Source organism: Perca fluviatilis, chromosome 22, assembly GCF_010015445.1.
Source record: "Perca fluviatilis chromosome 22, GENO_Pfluv_1.0, whole genome shotgun sequence".
Classification (NCBI taxonomy): Eukaryota; Metazoa; Chordata; class Actinopteri; order Perciformes; family Percidae; genus Perca; species Perca fluviatilis.
The window spans coordinates 25,180,324-25,198,517 of record NC_053133.1 but is presented as its reverse complement, the minus strand read 5'-3'; the positions used below and the strand labels follow the sequence as shown (position 1 = coordinate 25,198,517).

Here is an 18,194-nt window from a genome sequence, read left to right as displayed (position 1 = left end):
TCTATGAATACTGGCTACAGATACTTTCAATTGCTGATTTTATGGGGTGTTTAAAATGAAAAACACATGGCTAACACTTGGTGGGTATTTAATGAGCTGATTCTATATATGTTTTGTAGACATGTTTCCGTTTGACTACTTTAGGTCAACAAAATGATAAATAAAGTTTTCAGCACTCCCCCGGGATTTATTCCAGGTAGTGGAGTAGTTGTTGTTTTTTTTAGCAGATAACAGTTAAAGGTGCTCTAAGTGATGTGACGCGTTTTTTAGGATACAACATTTTTTGTCACATACATATAGCTGCCTGTCCCCTGAACACACTGTAAAAAAACGGTCGTCTTTGTAGACAGCCCAGGCTCCACAAACGCCAACAAAAACAAACTGAACCAACCTGCACAACGAACCATAACAAACAGTGTTCCAGCCAATAACAGACAAGAAGGAGTTGGTTGAGTCATGAATACGCATTGTGGATGTAGCCTACGTGCTAACGCTGCTGCAGTGATGGCTCAACCAGCTCCTTCTTGTCTGTTATTGGCTGGAAGACTGTTTGTTAGGTTTGGTGGTGCAGGTTGGCCCAGTTTTTTTTTACATTGTGTTCATGTGACAGGCAGCTAGTAGATAGTGAGGAGATGTTTTCTGTATGTGATAAAAAATGTTGTAGCCTAAAAAACGTGTCACATCACTTAGAGCACCTTTAATTGAATAAATAAACTGGAACATTTTAACAAGGGGGATTATTTTTTTTTTGTGTTCCTGTCAAAATTCCCTGTGGTTGCTGGGAGATGCATTTGTAGCCTGATGACTTCAGTATTTCTAAAATCCGGGGGAAAAACCCCTGTAATTTAAAATATTAATAAAACCCTGAAATTTAAAATATGAATGTTCGTACAGTTTCCATAGAAACTACAGAGTGTGCGTAAGGTCGGAAAAACAACAACGTTAACGGGCGGTTTTTATGAAAGCAAACGAGGAGAGAGTCCCGCAAACACACCGCGAGAAAAGCCAGACTTCAACGCAGCAGGAGGACAGGTGAGTTCCTGCATCACGATCAATAAAAACAACTCGACCAGAACCCGCTTTTTACAACACTAAGTTGAGTTATTTAAGCAATAGCTCACGTTTTTTTCTCAGACGCGGAGTGATACTTAATGTGCAAAGGATTTCGATGAACCAGTCGGATTGCTTGATATGAGCTACCAGTTTTATAGCTAAGTTAGCACAACATTTAGCTTCAGCTAGCTGTAACCCAACCGTTAGCATCTTTTAACGTTATTGTTATTGTTCGATTTCTGAACGTTGGCTAGCTAGCGGTTAGCATGATTAAGCTGCTGCGTTTTGCCTGAAATGCCGTTTAAATTCCGTAAGATAAGAATTTAACAACTAGGTTAACTTGACTTACATTTGCAGAAGTGTTTATTGGAGGTATTTCCTCACCAACTACCTAACGGTAATGCTAACAGTCAAGGTTAATTCAGGTTGCCAGCCGAGAAGACTGTCTTAACTGTAACCGACTGGGGAGCTGAAAGGTAGCTAACTAACGTTAACGTTAAATCAAGTCAGACCTAGCTAGCGTTGCCATCAGTAATAGTTTTCTTTTGAGCTAGCTAGCTAACTTATATGGATATTTATTAAAGAGACCAGTTTAACTTACACAAAACTCTATTGCAAATGCCTTTCAGTCGTTTTGAATGGGAGAAAATCAACCAAGCTCGCCAAGTTTGTTAACCAGATGACGTTTAGCCGTTAATATCTGTTTATCCTTCAGTGAAGTTGTTGACAGACTAGCTAAAACTTATGAGAAATTAATAATTTTTACACCCCAACACACCCTTTCCCATTAACGTTGCTATTCATGGCTTCTATCATTGAAGTTAGCTAATGTTAGCTAACTAATGTTAGCATTTAGGAAGACAACTAGCTACAGGCAAAAACATAATTTTTCAATTTTGAGGTCGCGAAAATTGATTTTTTTTTTTGTATAGCTTGCTAACTAGCTATCTGTTGACAGTATTTCTGATTTATGGAGCAATAAAAATAGATATCAAAAATTCCCTCTGTAAAAACCTAAGACTCTAGCTAGCTATGTCAACAAAAGGAAAGAAGAATTTTCTTTATCCAATGTTTACTTTTCTGTTCTGGAAATGTATGCAAATTAGCGCATTTTTAAACCCAAAGGACAACTTAAAATAGTTTTTTTTTTTTTGTCTAACCAACAGTCCTAAATGAGAAAAACATCTAAGAAAACAGCAACTAACTATTCACATTTAAGAATCTGGAGCCAGTAAAGTCATTTCAGCTAAGTAAACTATTAACTGCGTTTTATTGATTGAATAATTGATTAATTGACTAATTCTTCTTAAGTTATAAGAAGTACATTGTGGTGCTCTATTTTGAAATGATTCAGTCTTAGAATGGATGTATTCTTGAAATTGTAAAGAAACTAGTTAGTGAATGTGTTTGTCGATTTTTGAAATGTTACTCAATCCTTTAAATCTCCAAACAAGCTTAAATACCAAGCATTAGGTAACTGGTTAAAGTTTGACCAATGTGAGCTTTTTGAATGTATTAGTTTCTTTATTAATAAGTTTATTTTTTAGAGTTGGTTAAACTAAGTGAAACATTTGAAACCGTAATTTTCTGGTAAATTGTGATTTGCATCAGTCTGTAGTTATGACTTTTATATAGTCAAATATTGACTGATTAATCAAATGAGTGATGAAAGAAGTCATTAGTGTAGGGGGAGCTATTAGTAGGGCTGGGTAATATATCGATATTATATCGTGATATGAGACTAGATATCGTCTTAGATTTTGGATATCGTAATATTGTGATATGACATAAGTGGTGTCTTTTCCTGGTTTTAAAGGCTGCATTACAGTGAAGAGATGTACTTTTCTGAACTTGCTAGACTGTTGTAACTGTTCTATTATTTGCCGTTTTCCCACTTAGACTATATGTCCACATTACTGATTACTGATCTAAGTGTGCAGATATTTTGTTAAAGCCCCAATTGTCAACCCTAGAATATCGCCGCAATATCGATATCGAGGTATTTGGTCAAGAATATCGTGATATCTGATTTTCTCCATATCGCCCAGCCCTACCTATTAGTTATTATTAATTCAATGTGCAGTATTTACCAGTTGAAGTCCATATTGAGTAATCTAGTTGTTTCCATCATGCCAGCTGGTGTTGTGACTCATTTACTTCTCCCCACTGGTCCCCCTGCCAGTCTCCGTGGTGACCATCGACAGCGGCAGCACTCGTCCCGTTGAGTTGTCCTCGAGCCCGATTCACATGACGTCAGACCAGAATCCACTGTATCCAGCTGATCTACAGGTGCCGCTAACGCACGGAGCGCTGGGTCCAGGATACTACTACTTCTACCAGGTACTGCAATATTAACCCTCACTACACGGACACTCCTGTAGTTCTTATCTAAAGTAAAGTACTTCTCTGAAGTAACAGAACTACGCATCGCTAGATACGGGAACTCGAAAGGAATCAACTTCACTGTCAGATCTAGATCTGGAAACCAAATTTTGTTTAAAAAAAAAAAGTCGAGTCAATTTTATTTATACAATCCAAAATCGCACAGCAGAAACAGAAAAACAAACAAAAAAGTCAGAAAGAACAACAGAGAAGGGATCCCTGTTTCAGGATGGACAGACATAGAATAGACGTATGTAAAGAGTAGACAGAAATAACAATATTCCAAAGTAATGTTATATAAATGTATTATTTAAAAAAAAATACAATTACCAGTTAAGACTTTTAGCATTTCCCATGTTCCAGCCTTTATGGGGGGCCTAGTGGTCCTGTGAGGGGAGGCAGGGAAGAGGTTGTGACGGGGGGGAAGCTAAAGTAGTGAGAGCAGAACTGATGTAAGTCGAAGAGAAAGGTATCAGTGGGAGGGAAAGACAAGTGAACGCATGGGACGGGAGGAAGGAAGAAGGGGGAGTGTCAGGGAGGGAGGGAGAGTCGACACTGCTGCATTACTGCTCTGTGATTGGTGGCCGCTGGGCCATGTGCTGACCCCTCTCAAACTGTCGCCTAACTAGGGCTCCCCCACACACACACACACACACACACACACACACACACACACACACACACACACACACACACACACACACACACACACACACACACACACACAAAGTGGTGTGCAGCCTACTGTTGAGTGGCAGGGACATGTGAGCTCCTTCACATTTGCTATTCTGGGCAGGGGAGGGGAAAACGAGGAGGGAAGGGGCGAAGCAAGGGGGAGTAGAGGGTCTTTTCTCTTTCTGCATGTGGCTGAGCCATCGTGAGGAGCTGCTCATGATTTTGTCTCGTGTTGTGTAGGCTCTCAGTGTGTGTGGCCATAGCAGTCTTGTGTTTTATTCCCACTTTAGGCCGGAGAAGATGGGGTGCTGCTTTAGTAAAGAGCTCAACCCCGGCCAGCAGAGCGAGAGGAGCAGTCTGTTACAGCCCCCGCTCCACAATGGGCTGAATGACGTGACAGACCAGGTCAGGCAACACGCTGCGGCTGTAGCTCAGCATGTGTGCTTGGACGAAGAGGAAAAACGTGTGGCAGACAGACCGGCCCAGAGAAAGCCTGCGGAAGATGAGGAAAGACCACCAGAACTGGGCAACAAAGTTTGGACAGAGGCGGCCGTGGCATGCGGGGACAGCACCACGCGGAGTGAGAGGGATCTTAAAGCAGCCAGCACTCACGACGAGAAGGGGGCTATAATTATCACAACCAGCAAAAACATACATACAACCGCGGAGACTGAGGTAGGCATGACACATACTGGCATGCCCAGCTGTGGCCCGGCCCCGTATATGGAGGTGCCCACACGGAGTCCAGCCAAACAGAAGATTGTGGAGAATGCCACACTCAGGGCTTTATGGTTCAATCAGCTCCCAGACAGGCACCCGTCGAAAAAATGTTGGTCATCTCCCGCCAGGTTACCCTCTGCTAACTGCCAGGGCAACGTCACAGGGAGCGAGGCGTCCGATAACCAGCTGCCGCTGGTCAGCGAGTGTCGGGAGACACGGTGGGATTACCCCAAAGCTGAGCACAACGAGGAGGAAGGTGAGGACGTCTGCGTCGTCGCGACGACGCTGGGTCAAGGTTTCGAAACGAGGACCCGGAGCTTCTACAGCATATGTTCCATCGACGCCGACGACCTTGAACATGACCACGTCCACAGCCAATCCCAAACAGCTGGAGCAACACACTCGCTGCGCACAGCTGAAGCAGAAACAGCTGCTCTGCCCTGCGTAGCGGAGTCTCTGGCCTCCGGCCAATCGCACACACAGGCATCCACAGCCTGCGGCCAGGAATATGTCCCAGAATCTAAAACGACCAGCCAGTCGCGTGATGAGGAACCAGCTTCGAGTCATCAGTCTTCCACCATCCTGTCACAGACACACCCAGAGAATTCACTCCCAGCAGAGGAGACCTCCTTACCTCATCCCGTTGTAAAGCAGGTTGACCCTTTGTCTGACTCGCTGCCCCTGCCCAGCAGTCAAATAAACCGCGAGGAACCTCGGGCCTCCACGCCAGACGGGACTCCGTTTAAAGATCTGGACTGCCAGACCGCTGCTAAGGAAACGCATGAATCCATGTATTACATGTTGATGACGTCGCACGCAAATGAAAGTGCACGTGTTGAGGAGGAGAGTAAACGTGAGGCATCCAGCTCCAGTTCTTCAAAGCTCAAACCGCTGCACGGGGATGAGGTTGTCTTTCCTCTGTCTGGAGGACAGTTTGAGATGGATAAATCCTCGCTACAGAGGGAGGCTATCCCCTTGAGGATCTGCAGAGGCCACAGTGAGGAGGGGGACGTCGGTTACAGCGGCACAGCAGGTACGACTCTCACTGAGGTGTCCTCGGTTCCCACCATCTCAGCTGTGTCATCGCTGCCCATTGAACTGACGGCCTTCTCCTGCCGCACACATCTGACTCCTCTCTCAGACTTTAAAACCACATCTCACCAGTGTGACTTCATAATATCCGACAAATTAGATGTAAATTCAAACGATCCAACATTTGAATTGAGCAGCATTAAGCCTCCTGGTCAAGATGTTGTAGATCCACCCGAGTTGGACCATAGCGACGACCGTGACGAGCCTCTTCAGGATGTCCTCATGAGTGGTGATGACAGACAGGCAGCCAAAGAACCAAAACCGGAAGTCTGTCAGAACGGCAAACCCGTTGAGAGGGGGGATGTTACAGATGTTTTACCTGAAACAGCTCCGAACACCTCTCGCCCAGATACAAGCACGGCTGTAAATGCAAGCCTCGCTCTTCACGGCCCGGAAGATTTAAGTCTCGGGCCTCTCACGCGGCCTCCTCCTGCTGAAAGTGAGCTTTCTGTTACTGCTTCCTTCACTCCACCTCCCTCTTCCTCATCTCCGTGCACACCTCCTGTGGAAGGTAAGCATAGTTTCTGTCCAGAGACTGAAGCTAATCCTACCGAGAGGGAATGCAGACAAATCCAACAGGAGGAAAATCCACCAGAGAAAGTATTTATTCATGCGTGTGAGGAAGGAGTGGACGCAGCAGCTGCACAGGGGACTCGGATTGATGCCCCAGTCAAGCATGAATCTGCAGATACAGTAGAACAGCCTCAAACAGCCTCCGAACCCCCGGTAATATTAAGCTCCAGCGTTTCCTCTGACGTCGACATCGGCCTGCCAAATGACACTGCTGAATGTTTCCCTCAAGCTGGAGATTCATCAAATGAAATTCATTTCGAGGAAATCACTGGAATACAGGTTCACATCTCACAGGGGGAGATGTCTGCACTTGACAGTGATATTCCTCCAGAAACTCCAAATATTTCCGAGGTCGGCACCGGCATCTGCGATGACTCCTATGTGATTCCTGATGACTTCAGCTGTCCGGGTGGCGATGCATCCTCGGTTTTGGACTGCCAGGAGGACATGATCCCTGTGGACCCAGGGCAGGTTGATGTTTATGCCTCAACTCCGTCATACGAGATTCACTTCCTGGGACGCGAGCCTCCCGCTACTGCCGAGGAGGGGGAGAGAGAAGGAGGGATGAGGGAGATGGTGTCCGAGCTGCTGGGAGAGGACGCGGACTCCTCCGTCTGCCAGCTCTATCCCCACCCCTGGATCAAACTGGGTCTGGAGGATAGCTGCGGGGCGTGGGCCCAGGGCGCGTCTGATGCCGAGCCCAGCCAGGGCGAGAGCAGGACGGGCGCCGACGTAGAGCAGATCCCAGCCCTGGTCTCGGAGCTCCAGCCGTCTATGGCTCTGCTGGGAGCTTACCCCTACAGCACAGTGATGCCTCAGGGACGCTGCGTGTGGGACTGGCACACAGATTGCACTCAGTCTGTAAGTGTTCGCTTAACATGTGAGACAGTTGGGTTCAGTGTTCATGTCTTATGCCTGAAAATAAAAACAAAATTTCTTTTTTTATGTGATTCTGTCAGGGAAAGAAAGACTTGGCTGGGCAATCTGAACAGGTCAGCAGGCAGAGTCTTCAATACTCCTTTTTATAAAGATGTTACATAACGAGTGTTCATTGTTCACACAGACGGCTTTGTTACAGTCACAGTTTTGTATAATTTAGATAGAACAATGAAAAAGTGTAATAATGCAAGTACATGCACTTATAAAATAACAGCCTTGATATAACAAGGGTAAGTTAACTCCGATTCAGAGGGTCTGTTATCTGTTGTAGATGAAGTATGAAGTGGAATCAGCTGTGATTTACATCTGAGAATGAATCTTTAAGAGGTTTTCATCTGCATTATTGCTTTAACATTGATTGACATTGAGATGAAATAGCATTTAGTTTTGTGGATTTTATAAAATACACATTTGAGCATCGCATTTTAGGTTGAATCAGATTTAATGAAAGATACTAGAGAACATCTTCTGTCCATTCTTGATGTAAAACACCTGAACACACAAGCTAGTGTCTGCTAGCTTATCTGCTACTGTTCATATTAATTTGTTCTTTCAAAATAACTCGTTTTTAAAATAAGCGGACTTGACTTTTCATGTTCGATTAATATTGTACAAATTGTGTTTTTTTTGTTGTTGTTTTGTTTCAGGAACCTGTTGCTGCCCCAAGCCTTAACCCTAACGCTGAGGTATGGACCAATCACAACTTCAACTTGGACGTCCCTGGCCCCGCCTTCCTGCAGGCTCATGAGCCATGGCTGCAATTCCCCAGCGATCTGACCAATCAGGAAGGTAGGCTGGAGTTACTTGGGGACTGGAATTACAATAATTAGTTAATTTTCTGATGAAGAGTTTATAATTTACAACATGAATGATGAACAACTTGCTGAACTTGAACAAATGTAACTGTCTGCAAAGCAAATATTGGTTATGGCGTGGTGGTAAGATACCTTGGGGTTGACTTTTTTTTTTTTTTTGAGGATACGAGCCAGAGTTCCAGCTGGAGAACGTGGGCCTGGCTGAGGCTGTGGTTGAAGCAGATCCCAGCACACCAGAGTACCAGACGCTGTCTGCCGAAGCTTCAGTAGTTCATGGAGAGCCCATTGACCCACCTGTTACAGGTAGCAGTCCAATTTAGGTGTTGAGGTTGTTTATTTACCCAGGTTATATTATCTGTTTTTATGTTTCACCACAATAAAATGAACTTGAGTTGGTGTTGTCTCTAAAGCACTGACTTTGCGGTCATGACTTTGATTTCAGATGAGACTAGAGAAGAGCTGAGGACCGTTTTGGAGTCCTGCCTGACCAGGTAACAAGTCACCACTTCTTTTGAAGAAGTTATGTCATCAGATATTAATATGATCACTAACTGTGGTTATTGAACGCCACAACATGTTGTCTAAGCATAAAAACAACATTTTAAATGTAATGTCAGTGCTCTTAGAAAAAAAAAAAAAGGTGCAAATACCAAATTGGGTTTTGTGCAACGTTTAGTATTCTGGCTGTCGTTGACCTTCCGGCAATTGTATTTAAATAAACCATTTTCCTTGTCGGGGAATTTATACAATTGTTTTTTTATTTTTTGTGTGTGTGTGTGTTTTGTCCAACACGTGCGATATGTCCTAACCGTTGGTAACCTCTCCAAACATTCCTCGATAGAGACTGTTCTCACAAGCCCCTTCTGTCCCTCCACAGGGAGCACCTTGGCAACGACCTGTACCTGAATTCTCAGATGGACAGCGACCAGTATGTTCCCATCGCAACTCTGGCCAGCCTCGACAAGATCAAGAGGATCAGCACGGACCTGGACCTCATCGCCGACATTTTGAAATGTCAGTGTTTATTTCTGCACGTGTGTCTGATTGAGTTTTTATTCAGGGTGAACATTTAACCACTAGCCAAATGCTGGCGATCTTGTGCTGTGGGTATGGATTCAGAATGAGTCTGGTCAGGTATTATTAGTTTTTAATGATAATATGTTTTTATGTAACATAACAGACCAAAGATTTGCGATCTGCAGCGTTCTGAAACCTGCCAGTGTGTATCGTTGTTATGGTGTATCATCTCCATAACAACGCCTCTTTGTACTTCCGTTCTAACTTCCGACTTTTAGGCTTTATTTCTAGCTAGATATATTGTTTGTTGCGTCTTAATATGAATGTGGGTAACGGTAGTAATATCGAGACGCTTGCTGCAGTTGCATTTCTAGCGATGAATCGGCGAAAACAACGGTTTATTTCTCTGATTCACGGCTTTCTTCAAAGGCCGCTGGGCGCTCCCTCTCTTCAGTCCCTCTCTAGCTCGCTCCACCATATAACCTTACCGTGCTTTCCGGCTTTCTGTCGTTGAGGCTCCGTCCGAAACGCTGCCATTTCGACCAGCTGTTACATGTAACCTAAAAATAAAATGGATTGTGGATCATGTTATTTCTATAGTTTGTAGCTGACTTTACCGGCTGACTTCTCTATTGGCTGTTGAAAACAGGTGAAGTCCCTTACGTTCTAAAAGCAGCCCTCGGGGACTTGAACAGCTGAGTCGCGGCGACACCGTCAGCTGGTTTGAGTCGACCGGAGACGGGCCGGTTCAGACCGCTGAAACGTTTCCCTGCAGCGTTCTAAAACGGTTTCGTCTCATCGCGAATCTTTGGTCTGAGCAGGGCTTTAGGAAAAATGTAGGAATGATTGTTAGATTTCCATTCCTGCAAATACTCAGAGAGAGAGAGAGATGTGTGTGTGTGTAGGAATATATATATATATATATACACATACACACACACACACACACACACACACACACACACACACACACACACACACACACACACACACACAAGAGTATAAGAGTGACATGACACTGTCATGAACGTGTCAAACATTATAAACATGTCATAAATGTTTATGACATAACGCTTCTGTCATTAAGTGTCTTTTTCGGTTTTTGTCGTGACAAGTTAGGGTTAGGGTTCGTGTGTTCATGTCACTCTTATGTAGAGGCCTTCAAGTAAAGCATCCCTGAAATATGTGAAAGTTTAGACCGATTACTGTTGTCCTGAAAACGTCCTCTTCTCTCATTGGCTGGCAGCCCTGCCGCTGGTCCAGGTGGCTCTTTGTGGACAGAAGGTCCGGCCCAGTCAGAGTCGATGTGTCGTCATCCTGCGTGAGATCCCCGACACCACACCCAAGGAGGCAAGAACCTCTCCTCCTAAAAAAAAAAACTACAAACATTTGTTTATAGACTTAGATGAGGGTCGTGGCGTTTTGTCGCTGTCAGCAGATGTCCTATCGGTCAAGCTAGGAAAACGCAGGGGTTTCATAACGGTGAAGTCTGTACGTGACCGTTGTGGTTTGTTTGATGTCACTGTTGTACTGCAGGAGGTGGAGGCTCTCTTTGACGGGGAGAACATTCCCAAGTTCCTGAGCTGTGAGTTTGTGAGCAACGATAACTGGTTCGTCACTTTCAAATCGGAAACCGACGCACAACAGGTAAAATACAGCCAAATACGCTGTGATTTGATTATTTCTAATCTCTAAAGTGACGCTTTTGATGTTGGCGGTGGTTTAGATTCTTTTCATCAGAACAGACGACGCTGTAACAGGAAGACTGTGAAACCGTGTAGTTTGTATGATTTGAAAAACACTCAGAGAATCGCGTTACTGTCTCCGTGCACGTCATTAGGCCTACAAGTACCTCAGAGAAGAGGTTCGGGAGTTCAAGGGAAAGCCCATCATGGTGAGGATAAAGGCCAAAACCATGGCAGTCACTTCCTTCGCTCCAAAAAATGGCTACCGACCCGCTCAGCTGGACCCGTGCGGCAATCCTTACCGCCCCTACTTCCCCCCCAGCAGCTACCAGCAGCCCTGCCCCACCCAACAGCTGTATGATTTCACCAATGACGTGTGGGCTTCGGCTGCGGCAGGATACCAAGAATGTGCTGACGTGAGTCCTTTTTTTATGTCCAAATTGTATGACATGAAGTCGTAGGCTTTATTATTGCATCGACTTCAGACGGAGTAAGAATAATCCTTCTTGTTTAACTTCGATTAGGAGACACTGATGCTGGTCATGGTTAATTGAATGTGTGTTATCCTCTGTTGGCTAATTTAGCTGCTGTTGTTTTTCGTCCGCAGCATCAAACGTTGATGAATGACTTCATTAATGGATTCTCCAGCTTCAAACCTCATAACCCACACAGGATGAGGTAGCCACTCATCAAATTAGTAACCTGTTGTGCACGTCCCATTTATTAGCTGTGAATCATCATACTTGTAATGACGTGTTATGTCAGTCTGTTGTCGGTGTAAATATGCGCTTACTGGCGTTCATGATTGATTACTTCCAGGAGAGGCTCGCGGTGGTCAAATTCTGACCGTTGGCAGTCCAATCTAAATGATTCCTCGCAGTCCTCCGAGCAAGCGCCAGTGGAGGGCTCCTCTTCTCCGCCGAGGCCGGGTCGAGGACGGTCGCGGGGCGCCATGCGCCGTCCGAGCAGAGGTGTAAGGAGCGAGCCCACTTCTGACCGGGGAAGGTAACCAAACATCAACCCGGATACTCTCAAGTATGGCTGTGAAGTCTGATACTCATATGACTGTCACCGTAGGTCCTCCTAACAAGTGATGTGTTGTGATAACCTGTTGTAATTATTATTTTTGAATGTCAACGTCATATTATCCTTCCACTCTGAGGAAAGCTGAGGGATTATAATATCTGATGCTGTCGATGGACGTGGTTTGCTTTCATCCCTGTAGTTTGCTTGCTTTGACCTCATACGTCACAATGATGAATGGGTAGAAAAATCTACTCCGACAAAGTCTGTTGCTGGACCAGAGGCCTGCACCCAAAGGTTGAACTGAAAGCTTTCACACCAGCCCGAACAAACCAAACCAAGCGGGCAAATGCACCAGAATTTAAAATTTTAATTTGAAACGGACCAAACAGTGTGGAAGCACCGGTAGATTGAAATCTAACTCTAAGAAAATGAAGCGTGGGATAAACCTCCTTTTGAAAGCAGGGAAATTAGGCCACAGCAGCATCAAAGGTAACACGATTCCAAGAGCCAACAAGCTATAGAAGCTCTACCCGGTTAAATTCACTGTTAATGACCGTGAAGAAGGTTTGCTCTGAGAGGCAGCACCTATACAGAATAACAATTCTTGAAAGGTGCACACATGTAGCCCTCCGTGCCTACACAGACACGTTAATAATACAGTATGTTGAGTGACGCTTTTTTTTTTTTGAACATGGTCTCTTTTATTTTCAAAAATAACAAGCAAAAGAAATACAATACACACTTGAAATAGTCAAATCAAGTTCCTGTCCATACAAACAACCCAAATAATTCCCAAGTGCCCCCCACCCACATGTACTGGACCCCGACAACTTTCCATGTATCCAGACATACTCAGATATGAGTCTGCAGATTCATACAAATATAATTCAAATATCTAAGTAAATAAAAGAAAAAGACAACATCAATAAATAATAATAAAAAATTATATATATATATAAATAAAAGGCTGCCAAATTATATAGAATTTTCTAGTGGACCCTCTTACAGTGTATCTAATTTTTTCTAAGTGAACATAACTCATAACCTCCCTGATCCATTGGCCATATGTTGGGGGGCGAACATCTTTCCATTTAAACAGAATAAGCCTCCTAGCCAACAAAGAGCAGAAGGCCATCATGTTTAGGTGAGTGACGCTTTTAATGCCGAAGTATAAATCCTCCTCGACTCTGAGCTGCTGTAACATCGCTGCTCTGCTGTGTCTCTGAAGGAGAGGAAACTTGAGCCAGAGGAGGAGAGAGAACCCGAGGTCCTGGGACAAATCTGCCGCAAGCAGTCGCGTAAGTAGCTAGCGGGCAGCACGTGGATGCGTTTGCAAAGTTCGCTTTGTTGTGTACTGACTGTGTGTGTTTTGTGTAGAATGCACAAAGTCAGTCGCCTCCTCGTCAACCGTCTCCTCCTCCTCCTGAGCTCGGCCTGACGAGCTTCCCTCCTCTTCCTCCGGCAAAGACTGCCATGGCAACGGTACAGGCAGCTAACGGCAACGTGAAGGTGACAAAGTCTCTCTTTTTGTCTGACACACACACACACACACACACACACACACACAGGTTTGTGGCACTATCTTTGTGGGGACGCATTTTGGCCCCACAAAGCTGTCGGGACCCCACAAGTATACTGGACTCCTGGTTTTTGGACCCGACAAATATAGTTAAACACACACACACACACACACACACACACACACACAATTTGACTCTACTCAACAAGGTAACTGAGTCCCATCTTGTAGTTTAAACCCAGACTGTGTAAACCCTCGACATTGGTCTCTTTTCTTTTTTTTCTCTGTTCTTCACAGATTCCAGTGAAAATCAGCAGCCCGTGTGCACCGGTGCCAACTAAGTCTCAAGAGCCTCAGCCAATCTTAGAGCAGTAAGTAACTCCGAGGCAGCAGCTGGACGCTGATGTACCTCTGCATTAGACTCAGCATCTGGCTAGTTCTATTTTTACATTCTTTACTTTTTCCCTTTTTACTCATCATGATCAGATCCACAGCACTAGCTCCTTTTTGATGTGTTTTTCTTTTGCTTGCCTCGCCCGCAAGAACATTTCATGTGTAGGCTTTTATCCGTTTCCCAGTTGTCATGGGGCCAGCTATGCTCAGAGCTGTGTGCAGTGAGTGTGTTCTGCTCGTCTCTGTAGGAATGTGACGGCGCGTGCCGAGACGACCAGCGAGGCCAACCCAGCTCAGTTTACACAGGAGCCAGTCGCAGTAAGACTTGTTTATGGTGTCGAATTGTTTCTTCTATTTTCATTTAAGGACTACTCTATTTCAAATGGCAGATTTCAGATTAGTGCATGTTTCAGTCTGTCCTGTATTATTGGTAGTGGGGTTTTAAACACCTTGGAATTGAATTGAATGAAAGAAAGGAGGATTCAAGAACATAATTTAATAATAATATCTGAGATTTTGACCTCTGACCTTGTGTAAGATTCTTTTATGAGCATTAAAAATAGGGCAAATATGAAATAACAACTGCGGTATCCTGTGACATTTACAAGCATGTGCCTTGTTGGATTTGTAGCTTGAAGCCAAAAATAATCGAAAGGCAAATAGGTAAAATTTCTGAAAGTCTCCTCTGACCCCAGTATGTTGATAGAGAGGATAAAAGATCATTAGATGTTAGTAGGTATTAGATATCGTGAGCTTAGAATTATAAGGTTCTATTTCCACTTTTGGCCGAAATTGAGTTTTTGACATAATCTGATCCTTTAGGTGTTTATTAATGCCTGTGTGGTGTTATTTTTGTAAAGAAATATTTTCTTAGTTATTTATTAATAAAATAAAAAGGTTCCATCTCACAAAATAGCTGGGATGTAAAAACTTTGATGCTCAATATCTCAGAACTACCCTAAACGGAGATAGAACCTTAATAATTCTAAGCTCACGATATCACATCTGTTTGATGAGCACTGTGTTTGAAAGCCATTCATGTGCAGGAGAGGAAAGGTGTGAGAGCCTCTGACACCATCTTGTTCTCTGATTGGCCAGGAGTCCAAGAGGCTAAGCTACGCCCAGATCTGCCAGAGAGTGTCGTCCAATGAGCCGGCGCCGCCCGCTGACCTCGCCCCTTCAGAAGCAGCGCACATCCCAACTTTTCCGGGCCAGGCATCCAAACCAGATGTGTTGCCACAGTAATCATATTGGGTGTGATATATAAGCTGATAATCATTGTACTGTCTTATTACGCAAACCTGCCGCACGGAGCGATGTGGCATCACTCGGCGCAGGAAGATGCGGCATTAACCGCCAAACGGCCTTTAAATCAACTCCATTTAGGTCTGTATCTGGAAACCTTAGCCTTTATATACACCGCTGACAGGGTGGGGTGTGGGGGTGGGGGGTCAGACTGCTGGCTGGTTCAGGACAGGACGAGCTCGTGTGGGTCTGAGGTCGCCAGCCACTCAGGATGTTTATGCCAACTTTTAGTTTTTAGAGCGCAAGCTGGAAAGAATCTGTAAATGTTGATCTGCAACTTTACGTTTTTTGTAGTTTTATTTCTTGATTTGTAGTTCAGATGAGTTTATTGAGAGCCAGGTTTTGATTTAGTCTGGTTTTTCTGATGGCTCTTCTTTTCCTGCCTTTTGTGTGTGTGTGTGTTTGATGTTTTCTCGCTGTACAGGATGTTCCGCCATGACTTTTTTTTTTTTTCTTCTTCTTTCCATACATCTGTGTTATTCTTTAGTCTACAGGGCCGCTGTGGGCACACATGATGCTGTTTCATAAAATATTAGTACTAGTCACCAAGTTTGTTTCCATTCGCAGACGGTGGTGAGATGTCCCGGCTTGTAATGAACCAAGTTCCAGTGTGTGTGTGTTAGTGAGTTCTGGCAGGATCAGACCTGTATCGATTTGAACTTTAAAAAAAAAGCACTGAATATCACTACTTTATCTCTGCACGACTTTTTAAATTTCATTTTAGAATTAAATTTATGTCCTATTTTTATTTACGTTGGATAGGAGTGCTTTTGTGTGTTAAAGCTTTAGTCTCACCTGTGTGGAGTTACGTGTACCCCCCCCCCCGTGTCACAGCATACAGTGTTTCGGACACAGGCAGGCTCGGTTCAGGTCGTCCCGCGGAGCCTCTGGCTGGGCGCAGTAGTTACTCCGTGTCCGTAAACGAGCATCGCTTCAGCACGAGCCTCTCGAACTGCACTGATTCCAATGGTCTTTTGTTTAAAATATCCAGTTTTAAATGTGAAACAGTTGTCCTGGAGAAAGAGCAGGCGTAGTTGTGGCACATGTTACTTTGTCTGTACAGATGTACATATTATTGAACAAATATTAAAGTGCCTTTCAAGTTAAAATGATTAGTTTGTGTTTTTATATATGTTGATTCAAAGCTAATCAGTCTGATTAATCCAAGCTTTTCTTCACCAGACCAATGCTGTGCTTCTTTATTTAAAGGTCCACCGTGTAGGAATTTCTCCCATCTAGCGGTGAAATTGTATTTTGCATTTAAGCGACTAGTGCTCTCTAGCGCCTCGCGTTTTCAAATGCGCTTTGCAACTACGGTAGCCGTTATGTACCGAGACGCTATGACAAACATGTCTTCCGATTTTCACTTTTTTGGCGACGAGGAGTCCTTCTCCCGTGGCTCGGCATAAGTCCGATCCTCCGTTATGAACTAAAGGGCAGTGCAGGCTTTCAAATGTTGCCGGGGCGGCAACAAGCGCCTCTCGCCGATCTCCTTCTCCGTTTCAGCTGGTTTCAGTCACGTGATGCTGGCGCTGAACGAAAATGGATTAGCTAGACAGGTACGCTAGTGCTCTATGTCTCTCTCGCAAAATTCCGAATCCCACTATGGTCACGCCAAGACCCGCCCTACGAAGCAGCTCGATTGGTTGGGGTTAGGCATTTCACCTTGAGTGGTTAAGGTTAGGATAGCCGATTGGTCAGGGGATAGGACCTGTACAAATCAGGTTACGTTGCCTTGCGTAAGCATTGACGCCTGGCCAATGGTAGCTATTGAAGGGCGGGTCTTGGTGTGGCCATAGTGTGGGGAAAAAAAATATCACTTCCTTCTCAGTGATTAAAGTTTTTCAAAATGGCTTAATGACATGGAAGCCTCCTTGGACTCGCCCGTCCAATGTAAATACAGATAAGAAATTCTTCGCTTACGGGGATAAGTCAGATCATTGGCAGAGCTCATTTTACACCAATGAGGACATGTTTATGAATGAAGACATTGATTTTAGCTAATAAAACACTACACAGTGGACCTTTTTAAGCTTTAACGTCTTTCACGACACCCTCTGCTGTGAACTTCTGCTGCAGAGTCCCAGCACTGAGTGCCTGATGTTCACACCCTTGGTTGTGGTTCGGTCTTCTAACCAGCAGATGGCAGATGAGTCCCATTAGTTCCCCATTAAGTGGCCCCACCACTTGTTCACAATAAGGATGATTTGATTCCTGGTAGGCTAGCCTATAGGCCTCATGAATGTGATGAATAATACTAATGAATTACACTGTGTTAGAGGGACAAATTGATGATCACTTATGTGTCACTGCCACATTAGGCTTGTTCCATCATACTGGACTTAATTAAAAGGCTGCTTGACCTTTTAATATTAATCCCATTATTCTGTTGAGGTTACATTTCCACATGCAGATGTTGACTAAAGAATGGCCACATTTAAAGGCAAAGGCCAGAGCAATGGAGGAGACGGGCAATCTGTAAAACAGGAGAACATCACTGACCAAACACGCTTAAAAATGGGTCACAAACTTTGCGTTCTGTCTGTTTTGACATAATTTCTTCTGGCTACGTACAGCAGGAAGTTGGGCAAGATTAAGTCAGCGTTAGCACGATCTGTGACCATTAATATAAGTAGAATATATCTGAAAAGATCTATTTTCTTTTTTTTTGTATGCAGGCCTTAATGTTTGCACCAGTAGGGTGTGTTTAAAGGAATACTTCATACCCTCAAAAATTATCATTTGTATATCGTGTTACCTTGAATTCTGGAAGAAAAGTTTTGTTTTTCTCGCATGCTGCCACGGTGAACAAAGAATTTAAATAATCAGAGCCCCTTATTCCTTCAATTCATCAAGACTTCAACGTTTTTGGACTCTTCGTTCACCATTTTGAGGGTTAAGTATTTCTTTATGCTAATCGAAAAGGAAATTACATCTGCTGATGAAGGCCACAAGTTGTGGTTGAAAGCCTTTGTAAAACTAAATTAGGTAGACTTTGTG

General features: G+C 44.1%; 1 protein-coding gene across 3 annotated transcripts; it reads left to right on the top strand.

The window, feature by feature from the left end:
* Nucleotides 1–984: 984 nt before the first annotated feature.
* Nucleotides 985–16,306, top strand: LOC120552454. 3 transcript variants are annotated; one of them, XM_039790538.1, is made up of 18 exons: nucleotides 985–1,032; nucleotides 3,190–3,393; nucleotides 4,401–7,356; nucleotides 7,455–7,487; nucleotides 8,082–8,223; nucleotides 8,412–8,552; nucleotides 8,692–8,740; nucleotides 9,127–9,263; nucleotides 10,513–10,616; nucleotides 10,803–10,913; nucleotides 11,107–11,367; nucleotides 11,559–11,629; nucleotides 11,771–11,956; nucleotides 13,206–13,275; nucleotides 13,355–13,486; nucleotides 13,794–13,867; nucleotides 14,138–14,207; nucleotides 14,988–16,306. In XM_039790538.1, the coding sequence occupies exons 3-18, from the start codon at nucleotides 4,411–4,413 to the stop codon at nucleotides 15,132–15,134; spliced, it is 4,674 nt and encodes a 1,557-aa protein (XP_039646472.1). In that variant the 5' UTR covers nucleotides 985–1,032; nucleotides 3,190–3,393; nucleotides 4,401–4,410; the 3' UTR covers nucleotides 15,135–16,306. The 3 variants fall into 3 exon arrangements, with proteins under 3 accessions (XP_039646472.1, XP_039646475.1, XP_039646474.1); XM_039790541.1 differs by lacking the exons at nucleotides 985–1,032; nucleotides 7,455–7,487 and having other exon boundaries at nucleotides 3,240–3,393; XM_039790540.1 differs by lacking the exons at nucleotides 985–1,032; nucleotides 3,190–3,393 and having other exon boundaries at nucleotides 4,291–7,356.
* Nucleotides 16,307–18,194: the final 1,888 nt, after the last annotated feature.